Source organism: Diplotaxodon limnothrissa, linkage group LG16 (genome assembly GCF_057381915.1).
Source record: "Diplotaxodon limnothrissa isolate DT_005_m linkage group LG16, D_limnothrissa_male_GT1.1, whole genome shotgun sequence".
In the NCBI taxonomy this organism is placed as follows: Eukaryota; Metazoa; Chordata; class Actinopteri; order Cichliformes; family Cichlidae; genus Diplotaxodon; species Diplotaxodon limnothrissa.
In genome coordinates, this window is record NC_140611.1 from 26,104,401 (window position 1) to 26,120,277 (window position 15,877).

Below are 15,877 nucleotides of genomic sequence, written 5' to 3' on the forward strand. Positions count from 1 at the left end.
AGCACAGGAGCACGAGCGTGTGGGATTTTCACTGCACACTGAACTGACTTTTATAAATATATATATATATGCATATGTATATATATTAATCATTCATTCTCTTTTTAAACAAGCACTTGAGCAAAACATGGAAATGCAGTACAACCGCTGACTACTACAGTACACAGACGCTTCATATACTGCTTTTATATGTGAACAGCTATACTAAGTGATGATATTTTTTTTTTTTTTTTTTTTTTTTAAATGGCAAATAAAGGTGAAGCTGCATCTAAGGGCACGTTGAACCATGTGTCTAGAGATCCCTTTTTTTTTTTAAATTTTATTTTAAAATAAGAACAGCAGACAGGAGAAAAAAAAAGAAGGCATTTTTAAATTTAAGACATCCAAAGGAGGGGAAACCGAAAGTCCTTAAGGAGAGGATGCGTATCGGCACATCTGGCAAAGACGAGGACAAAACTCGGGTTTGGCTCACCGGGCATTTCATGCCAATGAAACAGCCGGCGCTTCGCAGGGCACTAAACATGCAGACAAGCACGCCGTGCTCAAATCCCTCAGCCCAGACAGGGGGTACTACAGAAGGCCAGCGAGCACTGCGCGCAGATGCAGCCGTTTCACAGCAGAGATCTAACTCCATGTATGTGATTGAAATTGCACTTCCAAAAAATAAAAATAAAAATCAAAGCAGGGCATTTTAGGGACTTAAAATAATAACCCAAATGAGACTGATTGATATATGACAGGAAAAAAAAAGAAGAAAAGTCTGATGGTTTTTGTTTTGCAGGTAAAAACTGCACATGATGGTACTCAACTGAAATGCAAGGCCAGGATATTCAGCCACACTTGTCACACGAATGCGCACAAATCTTTACAGTGTCGTCACAGCTGCAGTGTGAAACCATTTGCAATCCTCCCAATTGGTCATCAGTCTGATTTTGAACCATTCTGCATTCTGATTGGGAGACACGTGTCTGAGTGGCAGGTGAACACACAATGAGGTAGAACAAAATGTTTTATAAGCATCCAATCAGAGCACAAAAACAGGCGGTCAGCAGTGACTGCTATACACCTCCAGAGGGCAGCACTTCACCGGCTCAGACATGACGCCAACACACAAGCTTTAACACAGACCTAAACGCTCACTAACGAGTGCTCTTAGACGGAAGGATCCATTGAGCAGTTTGAACCGCAAATTTAACATACAGTCAGCAAAAGTGTGCACGGTCCAATGCAGTTATTCATCGAGATTCAGATTTTAAACCAAACCGCAAGACAAAAGTCTTCCCATAGCTGCACAGTATTTATTTCTCTAGATTTAACCATTTAAAATCTCGGGGAAGGACAAAGCCTCGACACCCTTCCAGTTTGGTTTTACAACAATCCTCTTTGTTAGATTTTACAGATGAAATGAGAATTGTTTCTGTGACAAAAAACAGGTCATGGCCTTAACCCTAAAGAATCACTTGGGCCTGACAAACTACTGACACACACACACACACACACACACAAAAGAAAACCCTTCTTTGGACTCTGATTTAAAACATTTAAAGATCTGTTATTCATAAAACTCTCTGTCGAATTAAAACAAAAAACCCCAAAAAAACAGCAATTAACAAGGAAGATAATCAGCAAGAACGATTGCACGTGAGCCCCGGGAATGAAGGAGAAGGAATGAAGAGACAGACCAACCAAGTCCCCCACTCTTCTCCAAATGAGCGACGGTAAGTGTTATTGCTGATTCATTTTTGACTGATTCAGTCTGGAAAACGTAATAATCTGAAATGTCACGGATGACCTACAGCTAGCCTGAAATCCTTGTAGATCTCCTCTCGTCACAGCCTCCCTTTGAGGAGAGTTTCTATGTGGAATGCTCAGCTTGGCAGAGAGGAGGACGCAGTGACACGCTGGACTCTTACACTCGACCGTAGTTACAGCAGGAGCAGCCGGTCACGATTCACTACTTTTCACGTTGTGCTGTCAGTGACTTCATCCACCCACGACGACAGCAGGTCTCAATTACAAATTTTAATGGATGTTTAACGGGGTGGAAACACAGCTCTGGAGATCTCAAATGTGTTTCAATTTCTTAGACACACACACACACATACACAGACAGACGCACAGGTAGAAAGACGTCATAGTCGAGCTGTAGAGAGTCGCGGAGAGAAACTGCATGAATCTGTGTGTGTTATGTAGGTATTCGTGCGTGTGAGTGTGCGCGCCATTCCCTGCACTGGACGTTAGACCTGTGATATGATCTGCATGTTGAAGCTGGGGGAGCGTGACTGCTTGGTAAGAGGTGCTCCAGGAGACAGCAGGGCCTGAGCCTCCTCCGGCCTGAGCAGGTGTTCCTCCTGCAAACTGATGGTGGAGTGCCGGTGAGAACCCCCAGCTAGAAGCCCTTCCCTCTCAGAGCCTCCTGCCTCCTCGTGTTCCTCGCCATCGCCTCCGTTCAGGTTGAAATTCGTGCAGTCAAAGGACTTGCTGGAGGAGGTGCTGCCAGTCCTCACTAGCATGGGGCCCGCGGGGAAGCTCAGGTGCTTCTTTATGGGGCTCAGCTGGATGGCGTCCAAGTTGATGCTCGCTGGAGGCGACTGCTGCCTCTGTTGATGCCTCCTCGTGGCGGCCTGAAGATCCGCAGACAACTCCACCTGTTTGTCTGTCTCCCGCTCTTTCTCCCGCTCTCGCTCCTTGTCCCGAGACAGTCGCGCAGTAATGGCTTTCTTGATGCTGCTCGTGCTGCTGTTCAGGCTGCCACCCCTGGGCCCCACGCTGCCGCCAAGTTTGGTGCCGCTGGGCTGGCTGCTGTTCGACGCCCCAGAGGAGAAACCCTCGTCTGGGTCGTTGATATTGAAGGAGTCCTCCCCGCCGCTCATGCCATCAGCGTCTGAATGTGACGATGAATGAACATAGACAGAAGCAAAACAAAAGCAAAGAGAAATGTGAGTGAAATCACAAAATGCTGAGCTGAGTATGACCTGACTGAGCAAAACTTTTACTCTCATTTTATAAAACCTTCCAAACACTTCATAACTGCAAAGTTTCATAATCTATAATCTCGTCCACATGTCACAGAAGTTGCTGCTCTGGCTCGTTAACACAAAGCCGTGTCTTCTAATTTTTATTTACAGTGTTGTCAAATGGCTTGTAAAAATTTTAGCAGTAATAATGACTATGATTAGATGATTAGAAATACTCCAAAACAAATTAGCAGACTTAATTAGTTCCCCTTCTAAAAGTGCAACACTTTACGCTCGACAGACTGTGCTTCTTCATTATCTCAGTCATTAAGCACCAAACAGAGGTTCAGTTCAATAGACTGCATAATGACCCTGAGCTCTGATCCTCTGATGTAACACAGATTGACTGAAATCTGACCAGCTGTTTGTTTGGGCAAAGTGAGAGTTCAATACCCTGGCTCAAAGAGCTGAGTTTTTTTTAATCACAATATGCAATCGTCAATAATCTATAGCCTAATAGGCACGATATTTGGATAAAGACCTAAAGATTAAAACATTTTTAATCCATTTGTATCCTCACTTTGAAAGCTGAAAAGGAAAAAAGATGATAAAGTGTTAGAAAAAAAGCAAGTTATTGACATACAGTATGCAGGGTAAAGGCTGTTAAAAGAAGAGAGATGATCAGCTGTCTCTCTCTGTCATGCATCGTTGGGACAAGCAGACCCGGATGACAGGGAAACCACAGACAGCACCAGAAAAAGGAATGCAGAAAACTGAGAAGAAAAAGGTCTGGACTGACATGCACATAACATGAGGAGAAGACACATGCTCTCCTGCCCCATCCCTCGTCTCTCCTGCAGCACTGGCCCAGCGGTCACGTGGTTGGCCGGCCGAGATGTGCCTGCCAATCTGTGGAAAGCGCTGATGCGAGTCCAAACACCTCGCCAGATCAATAGCCTTCCAGTTAGAGCTGACAGCCCGCGAGGCTTAATGAGCCAGTCTGCAAACCACCACAGGCCAACCCAGTCCCCCCAAATGAAGAGTGGTATTGGTGATCTTTACCAACAAGGCTGCAGCCAGTGGTTTTTCCATGTTTTAGCCTTTTGACTACACTTTGCTTATGTCTGCTCATGCAACAGATTTATATACTTCCTGCCGGTTCCCAGTCATTTCAATGCGCTGTGAAATTTAGCCGGAAATATCTGAAATAACCATATTTTGTATTTCAGTTTTTAAGTGGGGAGCATTTTAAAAACTCTTCATGGTGCATTCAAGGTCAATCTGAGGAGCAGCATTTTAAAGTAAACCTGCAAAAATCATTGCTTCTGCAGAAAAAAGAAAATACACATAACCCGCAATATAGCTGAGAGGGTCAGTGTTAGCTTTGCAATTCAAAACAAAAATAAAGGGAGGAAGTGCTACTTAGCATACAAACTATCCATATTTTCCCTGTAAAGTTCAATGCTTTGTTTATGTTTAAAAGTTAAATCGTTGGTCACATTATTAATGAGGATGAACTTTGTGCTTTGCATAACAGAAATTTGGTGTTACAAGCTAAAACAGCACTTTTCAATCCGTAGGCGAATTTCATCTGCAGAAGTTAAGCTCACTGCACATAAGCATCAGAGTTTGTATTATGTAAAATATAAACCAACATACAAAAGAAGTAAACTTTAACTATATAATGATCGTCACTAATGGAAGATTTGTCCAGTAGAAGGCATTATGGGTAACTGTGTTTTTACATACCTGCGTGTTTGATGAATTTTGACTACAGCAGTGTATATTTGAAAAAGGACCTGTTTTCCTACCATAAACAGAGTCCATACATATCAATAAATACACATAAGGAATTCTTCCTTAAGAGTCTTTGATGATCTTCAGCGGCTCATTCTCATATGTTCTGGTTACAACGCAGAACGTATGAGATAGGATCGCTTTAGAACTAAAGAGGACAGACATTAAAGATTTCTAATAAAGACTGATATTTAAATTAATTTTCAGATTGTTTTTAAAACCACAAAGTTTCGAAATAAACTAAAGCTCCTGCATCAGTCGGGCTCTTTTAAAAATCTGACATCATCAGTTCAGAGTTTTTAAAACTGCCCCCACCTCAGATTTAGCAATATTAAAATAGCACATTTTATACTTTTACTTTGAAGTGATCTGAGCTGAATGAATAATTTCCTCTAAGGAACTCAAAACAAAAAAGAAAAATGGTTGCGGTGCAAAGAATATGCTATAAGAAGTTTAAACATGCAAAGGCACAAGCAACTTTCAATTTCAATGCAATGGAGAGGCAAACAAACAGGTTTCGACTTCCTGCAAGAGAATCGCAACTAACTGACTGCTTTTGAAATAATCCCATGTTTCTCTTTAATATGTGGCAGATTTCTATCTAACAAAATCATGATAAAGGATTCTTTCAGAGCGGCGTTCAATGAAAACTCACTGGAAGAAGACGAGATGGCACTCAGACATACACTGACCACAAGCCAGGAAATGCGTCTGACGTTTCAAGATTTCTAAATGTTTATGAATGGAAATGGACACACATTTAAAGGATGCAAAATGGGCCTACAATCCCCGCTCGAAATAGTGGACTGACGGCATTCAATTTATAACTTGGCCTTTTTTTCTGATAAGCTAAAAGATCCGACGTTTCTTGTTTGAGCAGAAATCACTGAAGCTTGCTGTAGCGTGTGCATGCAGGGCTTGTTTTCACTCACTGAGCTGGGGAAAAGAAATGCAACATAACGGAACACAAACTTAGGACAGAGTAAAGGTGCTGGACTAATAAAAAAAGAAAGAAAAAGAAAACACCACAAACAAATCGGAGGTTCTCTTTCTGCAGGGAAGGGTGGTAGCAGCAGATGGGTGCTGCTGGCCTCACAGACCCAAAACTTGATGCTATCAAACACCTCAAGGGGCGAGTTCAGAAAGAAGATGCCGGATACTCTGAGCCCGTTTTGTAAAACTGATACATATTCCCTGTCAAAGCTGTAGAAAATATAAATCAATAAACCCAATTATCAAACAGGGAGAGTTTGGAAAGCGCAGAGTAGAAGGTCAAGCTGGACACTAAACATGCTCAGTGAGTGACAAGGGTGGCAGTTTAACGTTGAAGGCATGATGAGGGGAAGAAAGAGAGAACATGACATGACGACAGGCCCATGCAGAACGGCCACTAGCCAACCACACTTCCTTCAAACCCAGAATAGGCGACTCTTCCACTCTTAAATGAGGCAAAAACATAGCAAAGGTTTTGCATTAGAGGGGTTGTTGGCTGAGCGTCTTATAAGACTGGATGAGTTAGTATACTCTGGGGAAGTGAAGAGGCAGCCACAATGGAAAGGGCAGAGTTAACCGCCTCAAGCCGAGAAGGGGTAGTAGGAGGAGGGTTGGGATGATACAGATCGAAGGGGGCACCTCCTCCTGAGACCCGCCCTGCTCTGAGCGTCTGCCCCCGTCCCCTACCCTCGAGAGTGATGGGGGGAATGATGCTGCTGCTGCTGCTGCTGTGGTGGCTGTGTTGCCGCCCTCCTCTTTCCTCTTTAGCTGTGGGATCCCAGTGGGTGCGGTGGCGGTGTTGGTGCTGGGCGAGGCTAGGATTGACGATGAGGCTCAACTCTGCATCGGTTGAGTAGTCAAAACAATCTGGGAGTCAACAACACAGATGAGGAAATGTGTCGCTTTAGTAGCAGCAAGCTTCAATCAATTCGGGCCTCATCATAGCCAGAGCAGGCCTAACTACTGTCTCTAAATTCATATCCACAAGATATGGAAAAAATAGGAACTACCCCATAAATACTTGGTAAAATGGAGACAGTAGAAACTACAGGCACCATTTCGCTCTTCATCGTAACCAGTGAAACAAAGCACGTAATAGACAGGACAAGCAAAAACAGAGAAAAGAAAAGGAAAAAAAGAGCAATAAGGAGCAGTGAGTGGCACAAACACTGCAAACACAGACTATATGACCACAGTTGCATACAATAACTGACATGAAACACCATTTAGATTATGCTAATGGTGTAACTGAAGTACAGAGGAAACGGGTTTTCTTCTCACTGGAAAGGGGGGAAAAAAAACACCAGAGAAGTCATTTTCTCACCAAATAGCTCCTTCTTGCGGGCTTTTATAGATCAGGGAAAAAAGTAATAACCTGTAAGATTACAGTTTAAATCATAACCATGCACTTGCTTAACTTTCTTCTTCAAACTATCCTCAAGTGCTACGGATAATTCATGAGGTTGATGAAAGGGCGGGAAAAAAAAAAGTAATCTACTCTGCGTCCAGATTTACTTCCTGCACTGCGGCCTGGCTCGCGTTCCTGTGTGCTGCAGCCAAGATGGCAGATTTTAAGTCTCACCCTCTCTCTTCCAGCGGTGGCGTCGTATCGAGGCGGTGGTGATGGCCGAGATTGATATACGCCTGATGGTGGGAGTCACCTCCACCTGCAGCACCTTGCGGCCCCGCGGTGCGTCGGGAGCGCTTTCCGGCAGCGAGTTTTTCATGGCGTTCCCCAGCTGAAGTCGACACATGCACAGGTGCAGATCAATAAACAATTAAAGGAGCAAAGCCAGGAGGTATAACAAGATTTAAAGCCTGGTTATGGTTCGAATTTGAGGACAAAAAAAAAAAAAAAAAAAAAAAAAAAAGGCAGATCAAAGCCATTATTTTACTTCATGGTTTTTATTTTGTCTCGGGATTTAATTATAGACAGGTGGGAGTTTACTGCTGTGCTGCAGGTCTTACCAGGAGAGGCTGGGAGTAAAGCTCCAGCTGGGCTCGGTACAGAATGTCCTCCAGAGCTTCTCGCCCCATCTCCCACTCTCCATTGTATCTGCAAATCACAACAAAAGACACACACACACACACACACACACACCGGCATTTAACAATGTCATGCTGCGAGCCTATCTGGAATGTCTCACAAGGTGCCTTGACGTCTGAATCATATCCTCTAATCTATTATTAGTTATTTAGTAATGCCTGCAGCTACAGCGAGGGCGTGGTAGATAACTTGGGCACGTATCTAAACAGAGGGATTATACTCTTTGTCACGCTGTTGAAATGCAAGAAAATAGGCTGAATTTTTTTCCTCGCAGTGAAATAAAATATAAAGCATTTAGAAAAGCAAACTTTATGTCACACATAAATGGTTTTCACAGTTACTAAATAGAATACTGGCACATTAATGGCTGCTAATTTGTGTAAAATTGTGTAAATGCAGGATATGGAAACATATTATAAAATTCCAATTGAAAATCAGCAAAGACTGATAAACATGTATTTAACTTGAAAATGTCCAATAAATACTGAATATTATCTTTGCAGAGCAAGATACTGCAAGATACTACCTGGACTGATGACCATGAAAAAAAAAGTACTATGGAAATAATAAATTAAAATTGCAAAAACACCAGGAAGTGAATGGCTGAACTCTTTGATGTGGTCCTGCAAATGCAACAGTCATGCGAGCGGGGACAAATGTTCTGGGCTTCCTTTTAGTCTTAAGATCAAAAGAAATGGGATGAATGGGCAGGTAAAACAGACTCTGATGTTCACGAGGCTGAAAATTACTCTACAGTAGAATAAATTTCCAATCTGAACAGCACAAGTGAACGCTGTTTCTGTTTGTGATGTTCTGATATCCCAGCACATTTTGCTTCCTCTCTCGGCATTAGCGGCCATATTAACCTAAATCCCAGACTGTCCTCAGCTAGTGCCAAGTGTGAAGCTTGGATTCATGTTCATCTGGCCTTCACGTGAGTGAGCACTGAGGTGACCTATGGTAGGGATTACTAAAAAGGCCATTATTTTCTGTCATCTAAACTCACACTCACACACAGCCCTTTTTTTTTTCCTTTTTTTTGTGCATCGCCTGCTCCAACCTACTGATTTCTGCTCTGCATCCTCATGGAGGTGATGAGGCAGAATGCATGCTCATCCTCTCCCAACCGCTCTGCTACACCACTACTGCAACAGTAGTGATTCCAGTCACCATCGTATCAGGATATCCATATCTGAGGACTTGCTGTCATCGAGGAGCTATAATCAGCTTTGCAATGACTGTCCTCGTAGGGGATGAAATCACCTGCTTCCACAATGCGCTGCTGATGTAATCGCTCTCTACAGTGGGTAGCTTCTGCCCTTGGTGGCGCACTAGCATATGCTGTGAGGAGAATTTCTGCAGCAGCTCATGGCAAACTAGAATCAAGAAGACCCTCATTAGCAATGTTCCAGTGGCAAAAACAACATTATGTTGTGTTGCCCACAACGAGCAGCTGGCTACAGCCACAATAAATACAGAATCTCTTTTCAGCTTCATTTACACCATTCGCTCTGGCCTGTGCAGCTTCAGACTGCTCTCAGAGCAGTAAGGTGGTTGCAGCTCTGGAGGTAGATCGGGTCAGCTACTAATCAGAAGTCGAGTGTTTTTTGTTGGAAAAGGTCAACAGACATATGGGTTTGTTTACTAGTCAGAGGGTTAGTAGTTTGATCCCAGACTCCTCCAGTCAGCATAAAGAAATGCCTTTGGGCAAGAAACTGGACCCCAAACTGGACCTGATGCATTGATCCTTCATGAAAGTCAACCAAAACCGATTCTGGCTGTAGCGGGTAGCTAAAAAGCTCTAAAGCCAGCTCAAGACTAAAAATAGAGCTGAAAATAAGTGATAATGTTCCTTTATAACAACAGCATGTGTATATTGCATATATAACAAGTGATGATGCATGAAACTTGTTTCTGCAGCCGTGGAACTGCCAAAAAATCATAATATAATGAAATAAGCAAAAACCGAAACACTTTTCCTGCTTTAAAGACACGTACATGGCATGATACACTGCAGTCAGCATCTGCACCATGAACTCAGGGTCCAACAGCACTCGGTTGCAAGGTTCCCTCCAAAGCTTCTGCTGTTGCCGCGGGAAGCCGCATACACACAACCTGTGAATAGAGATTTTTACTGGTTAAACAACATCCCTTTAACCTCTGTGGAAAGCACACATCAGATAAGATGAGGCTAAATGGGAAGAACAACTAAAGGAAACATCAGACACTTCCTGAGGAAACACATCAAACACTGAGCGAGGGGAACAAAATCTTAACTTCTTGAGACTCATAGAAGGTTAGGCAAGGTCAGCCAGCAGGGCGCTCACGTCTTTACTGTGAGGCTAAACTGAAAGAGTGAGTGCTGTTCTCGTGCTCTGAAGTCTTCACAGTCACAGTTTGCCATCTGTCTAGACTAGACTGAGCTTGCTTCAGGCGTTGTCTGTCTGATCGGTAACAGTAGGCAGCGATTCATATCCTGAATCGTCTACATGCTGCGGTGGAATAATTATCTGCGTCATATTGTGAATTCCACATTGATCCTTTCTCCTTAGGGCGTCTCAGTGTTTCCAAAATAGACAGATGGAGACAGGTATCCAGCAGTAAGGTTTTTGATTGGCCAAAAGCACAGTCAGTTCAACTCATTTCAAATAAAACTGCATTTATCAAATCCTCCTGCAAAGATGGCAGTCTGTACTGAGATATGGTTACACGGCCTATGAGGTGTTTTAATCCTAATTTCTGGAAAGCAGGTAATACAAAAAATGTGTCATTGCAGAGGCTGGTTATCACTTGGGTGGAGAAAATGCAAAACAAAAGAAGGTACACGCGTTTTTGTTTTTCTTACCGTGAGCTCATCCTACAGACTGACTGATAGGAAGAAAGGGGCATGTAGACCACAGCAGAGTTGTAGCAGAGCATGAGGAAACACAGCACCTCAAACCTGCAACCAAAAACACACTGTTAATCTAATCAACTTAGTCCAAAAAAAAAAAAGTTGGGAAAAAAGGAAATATCACTTTTAATCAATATCATACCTTTAAAGTATGACACTTTCACTGAGAACAATTATGCAGCGTGGTTCAAGCAATTTATCAACTCTATGAAGTGTTAAACAGTCTGCTTGCCTAAGCACTTTTGTGCATTGTCAGCCAGTGTGCCGCTTGTAGGTGCATAGCCTTACATACTGCAGTAATCGCCCTTAAGCTCTCCACAGACTTCTTATCAATGATGCAGAATCAGTGACACTAAAGATTTAAGTCATCTTGAACTCATAGTGGATAGCATACTTGTTGCTGCGGGTTCACCCAGTAAAGAGATTATTGTTAAAATATTTGGCAAACCTACGCAACTCAGAAGCTTTGACAGAGAGGGGCCAAGATTATACTAGCTTCTGGGCACAAGCACGGACAGTTGTGTACAAATAGTTTCTCCTGAAGGACACATAAGTAGATGGTCCATTTCAATGTAGAGCAACATGGACACACACAACTGTCAGACACAAAACCTCACTTTACCCAGTGATGGCAAAATTTACATCACTAGGAGTCATGCATAAAACTAAAGAGGGTGGTGCTGTAGAACACACAGGTGAGATTTGGGTAGTATATGTACAAATTACTAATAAAGTCACTGAAAAGCAACTGTAGCATAAGTTCTGTGGGGGAAAGTGCTCTTCCTTCTAGAAGTTATGGCAAAGGCTGATCAGGCCCACATGTAAGCGTGACAAATGGAGCAGTTCATATATATATATATATATATATATATATATATAGAGCTTTTCTACTGTAATTGACCACTCAAGGCACTTTCATACAACTTGCCTCATTCACCCATTCATATGGGCACTTTTTATTTTCTTAAATGGAAGTGCTTTCTATCCAACTTTCACACATTCTTACGAGCAACTTGGAGCCCAAGGATGATTGGCACGCAGACTGGAACAGACAGGGGATCGAACCACCAACCTTTATAGGGGACCTGCTCTACCTCCTAAGCCACAGCCACCCCAAACAACAACACAGAAACTGTGAATTATTTAATACAAAAATTTCCATGACAACAACTCATCCGTGACCCTCTGTGTTGTGACAAAACTGTTTGATAGTTGTTTAAAAAAAAATAGAGAGAGAGAATAAAAAGTTGGTGGTACTCAAATGGAATCGATACAGAACTCTCCCTTTGTTATTATTAGCCTTCAGCTTCCATATAGCATACTTTATTTCCTTAAGTGCATATTGAGGGAGGACAATGAGGAAGCCCTTGAATCTAAGTGGCCTAACTGAGTCTGTGTGCAAGGTGGATGTAAATTGCTTGGTGCTAGATCATCAGTAGCACTGAGCTGGCACCTCTCTGGAGCTTTGAGCCTTCTTCTCATAAACACTATCTCACGCCCAACTCAACAAATGGATTTCCAGATAAGCTAAGAGGCTTGGTCCTGCTGAAAACCATTCAGTATATTTATGATGCTCTGTGTTTATGGAAACCAGGGGGCCACCCTGCTCTGGAAAACACTAAAGATGATGAGTGTTATCTGTGCTTCCCCTAGATTATCTGCTATGGTGGTGTGACAAAACGTTAGCCCCCTTCCTTCCCCTGCCCGACCAAAATTACTCCAAGCGTGCATTGACGATTCAGTTAAACACAGAGTTCATGATTCAACAATAAGAAAGAAACTGGCAAAACTGGATTCCATTTCTGCCAGTTTCTTTCTTATCAAGGACAAAACCGCTGCTGACCAAAAAGAAGACAAAAGCTTGTCTCACTTTTGTCAAGAAACATCTTGATGATCCCCAAGACTTTTGTCCTATTAAATCTGGTATTTCAGGAAAGGAACATCATACCAACAGTGAAACATGGTAGTGGTAGTGTGATGGTTTGGGGCTGTTTTGCTGCCTCAGGACTTGGGAGACTTGCTGTGGTAAATGGAACCATGAATTTTGCTATCTAAGAAAACATCCTCAAGGAGAATGTCTGCCCATCTGTTCGGTTGTGCAGCAGGACAATGATCCAGAACACATTAGCAAGTCCACCTCTATGGCTTAAGAAAAACAAAATGAAGACTTTGGAGTAGCCTAATCAAAGTCCTGACCTGAATCTGATTGAGATACTGTGGCATGACCTTAAAAAGGTAGTTCATATGAAAAATCAGGAAGGGGGCAAATACTTTTTCACACCACTGTATATGTCACGGGCATTTATGTATATCTGCTCATTCTATTGCTTCATTTCTATGCAAAGATCACCATAGCAGCATAAAGTATTTTAGAGCCAAAAAAGCTTTCAGACCTGCCAAGTCTGGCCAGAGGAGGCTGGGCGAGCATCAAGGCTTACGATCTGATCATCTTAAAAAGGTTTTATAGATGGTGTACAATAAATAAAGTATTTTATTAATGAAAATAAATTAGTCAAAGTTTGATTCAGTATGACGAGTTGCACCTTGAAAGACCTCTACCACTGCCCCCAATTGAACAAACAGGGATCTCAGTGTGTATAAACTACAGCTAAACATCTAATCTAAATCTAAATCAGTACCTGTTCTGCGCAGTGAAGGTCTCTCTCTGAGGATGGAGGCCGCTGTACACCACTCTGATCAGGTCATGTTGACAGAGCGCTCCCTCTGTCAGTGCCATTGACCCCAGGCTAGAAGGCTATAAAGAAAAACAGTTCATTAAACATTTCCCAGCTGTGGCACCTTTATAGCATGACAGTAAATGATAAATGGCCCTTTTCTTTGTTTAAATGGAAAACTATAACAAAACTTTGTGGAAACGTGTTGAGAAAAATGGAAGAACCAGACTAGGTTTACATGTCACAAAAACAAACTGTGGAGACAGTAGAGACAAAGTAATCCAGCTTGTTCATGGCCTGATGTCGTAATTTTTGTTGTTTTGTTTCATTCTCTTTATTTTTATTATACAAAAGAAAGTAAGTCTTCACAAAAATTACCCGAGTTAAATTTGTTCATGTATTAGTTCATACATATCATGACAGAAAGCATGACTACTGAACAGTCGGTAAAGCCAATGACTCCTTATTTGACCATTTCATCAAATACGTCATATACTTAAATGGATCAAATCAACAAAACTTGTTCAAAAAGAATTGTTTTTGAATTCTCTTTAGCTAAAAACTCTGAAGGGCACCAGAAATCCTGCAATATTGTGGGGAAAAAAATTCTATAAACAGAGCACTTGTGCATTCATGATCTTGTCATCATACTGATCATAAGACAAGACAGCAGAATTTGCTGTGTGGATCTGCTGTGTAGTTTCGCTGACCAAAATCCAAAGCCTTCAACCTCAATTATACAACATGAATTAGCATGTCACGTGGCCTTAAGGATAGTTTTATATCCTCAGCAATGTGACTGCTATATGGTCTGACATGGTTTAACTTCCTATTTTAATCCTTGCCCTGTTACAGATCTGATATCTCTAGGTTACCATAAGCACAGAGGATAAACTGAATAACCAAGGTGTATTTCGCTGTCCAGCACTGTGTCATTCCAGAGACAAGCTAAGGTATTCAGGTTAACAAACAAAGTCATCTTAAATCTTCATGTTGAAATAAAAAGAGGAAGAGGTAACGACCGAGTGCGTGGCCTCTTTGGCTATGTCCAAGTGAGGATGTGTCACAAGGCCATTTTATTCTGATGGTGTGCAGACCAAAAGTCACCTCTAAATTGAATTGATATTCTGTCCTAGGTATCTTGTGTGACACTGAGCAGAGAAGGCGAGGCAGTGGCGCTGAGAAAAAACAAAAAGCAAGTGAGCGGAGTGTATGCTAATGCTGGAGGCCAAGGGATAAGGCCACGTGACGTGCAGAGCCGTACTACAGCTGAGGAAGCTTGTTGTGACTCTCTCTCTCTCTCTCTCTCACTCACTCACTCTCCTCCATGCTTTCTTCACTCTCTCAGCATGGAGGATAGAGCCTTTCAAGCTTATAATTACAGCAATAAATCGCCCTCAGCACATGCTACACACTCAAGTCTCATCAACACTCGCACGCACAACTCAGAGACAAGCACCTACTGAGGGCTGTCACTCTGTGCTATGAGGAGTAAAAAAGGCTCTAAAATCTGGCTATGAGCTGCCAGTAAACAGTCGGTATGTCCTTTAAAACCTCTTGGTAATGGAATTCCAGGTCAAAGCAACAGTCAATACTGTGCCTGTTGTAGCAGACAGGTCAGCGTTTGCACGAAGCCAGCGTGACGGTGACAGCGACCAAAAGCGACTCAAACACAAAATGAACGAAAGTTGAAATGCTCTCATTTTAAAATCAAAGAAATCGACAAGTGCATAAATTGTTAAATCTTTTCTTATTAGATTTTTGAAAGACACAGATCTGGCAGAGAGGGACTAACACATACAGACAGCTAACTCCTCAAGGTGATGTTAATGAAAAAAAGACCTGCAGTGCTGGGATGTTGAGCTGCCACCTTCTAAATAGCCATTTAAGTAAGTCCTTCTGCAACTCTGCAAGTTGCAGTGAAGAGAGGCTTACCTCATGATATATCGATGGTTTGGAGAGAGATGGAATAGTGAAGGAAAGGAGCTTGCTGTTGCCATCTTTGTCCACGATTTCCTGCAAACCCAAAGAAACAGAGAAGGTGTGTTACTGAAGGAATGCAGGTTTGCATTTGAAACAATGATTCTGATACTGTGAGGTGGGCCTGCTCTGTGGGACATCCACAACCTTTTTTTTTTTTTTTTTTTTTTTTAAATCAGCTACAGAATTAGGTATAGCAAACAAAATTTGAAAACCACTAAGAATAGCCTTGTACACAGTTAGAAATAGCTTGATCTTTGTGGCATAGTGCAGTATCCTGCTGGAAGCAGCCATCAGAAGATGGGTACACTGTGGTAATAAAGAGATGGACAATGTCAGGAAAGCCAACAAGGTCCAAACTGTGCCAAAAAATATCTTCCACTCTATTACACTAGCAGCAGCCTTAATACAAGACAGGTGGATCCCTGCTTTTCATGTCGTTTACTCTAAACTCTGGCCCTACAGTCTGAATGTTGCAGCAGAAATCAAGACTTATCAGACCTGGCAACATTTTTCCAGTCTTCTATTGTCCAGT

The 15,877-nt window shown here is 42.3% G+C and overlaps 1 protein-coding gene across 4 annotated transcripts in view; it reads right to left on the reverse strand.

Annotated features, from left to right (window-relative positions):
- Positions 1-250: 250 nt before the first annotated feature.
- Positions 251-15,877, reverse strand: part of LOC146616320 (hyccin 2) — a 49,936-nt gene continuing 34,309 nt past the window's right edge. For 3 of the 4 annotated variants that reach the window (XM_085373903.1, XM_085373902.1, XM_085373905.1), the window contains exons 6-13: positions 15,298-15,378; positions 13,327-13,442; positions 10,640-10,735; positions 9,793-9,909; positions 7,716-7,803; positions 7,330-7,486; positions 6,435-6,614; positions 251-2,884 (exon numbers count right to left, since the gene is read on the reverse strand). In XM_085373903.1, coding sequence (XP_085230029.1) covers positions 2,238-2,884; positions 6,435-6,614; positions 7,330-7,486; positions 7,716-7,803; positions 9,793-9,909; positions 10,640-10,735; positions 13,327-13,442; positions 15,298-15,378 — 1,482 coding nt within the window. In that variant the 3' untranslated portion in view covers positions 251-2,237. The remainder of the gene's footprint in view (positions 2,885-6,434; positions 6,615-7,329; positions 7,487-7,715; positions 7,804-9,792; positions 9,910-10,639; positions 10,736-13,326; positions 13,443-15,297; positions 15,379-15,877) is intronic. The other variant, XM_085373906.1, reaches the window with a different exon arrangement.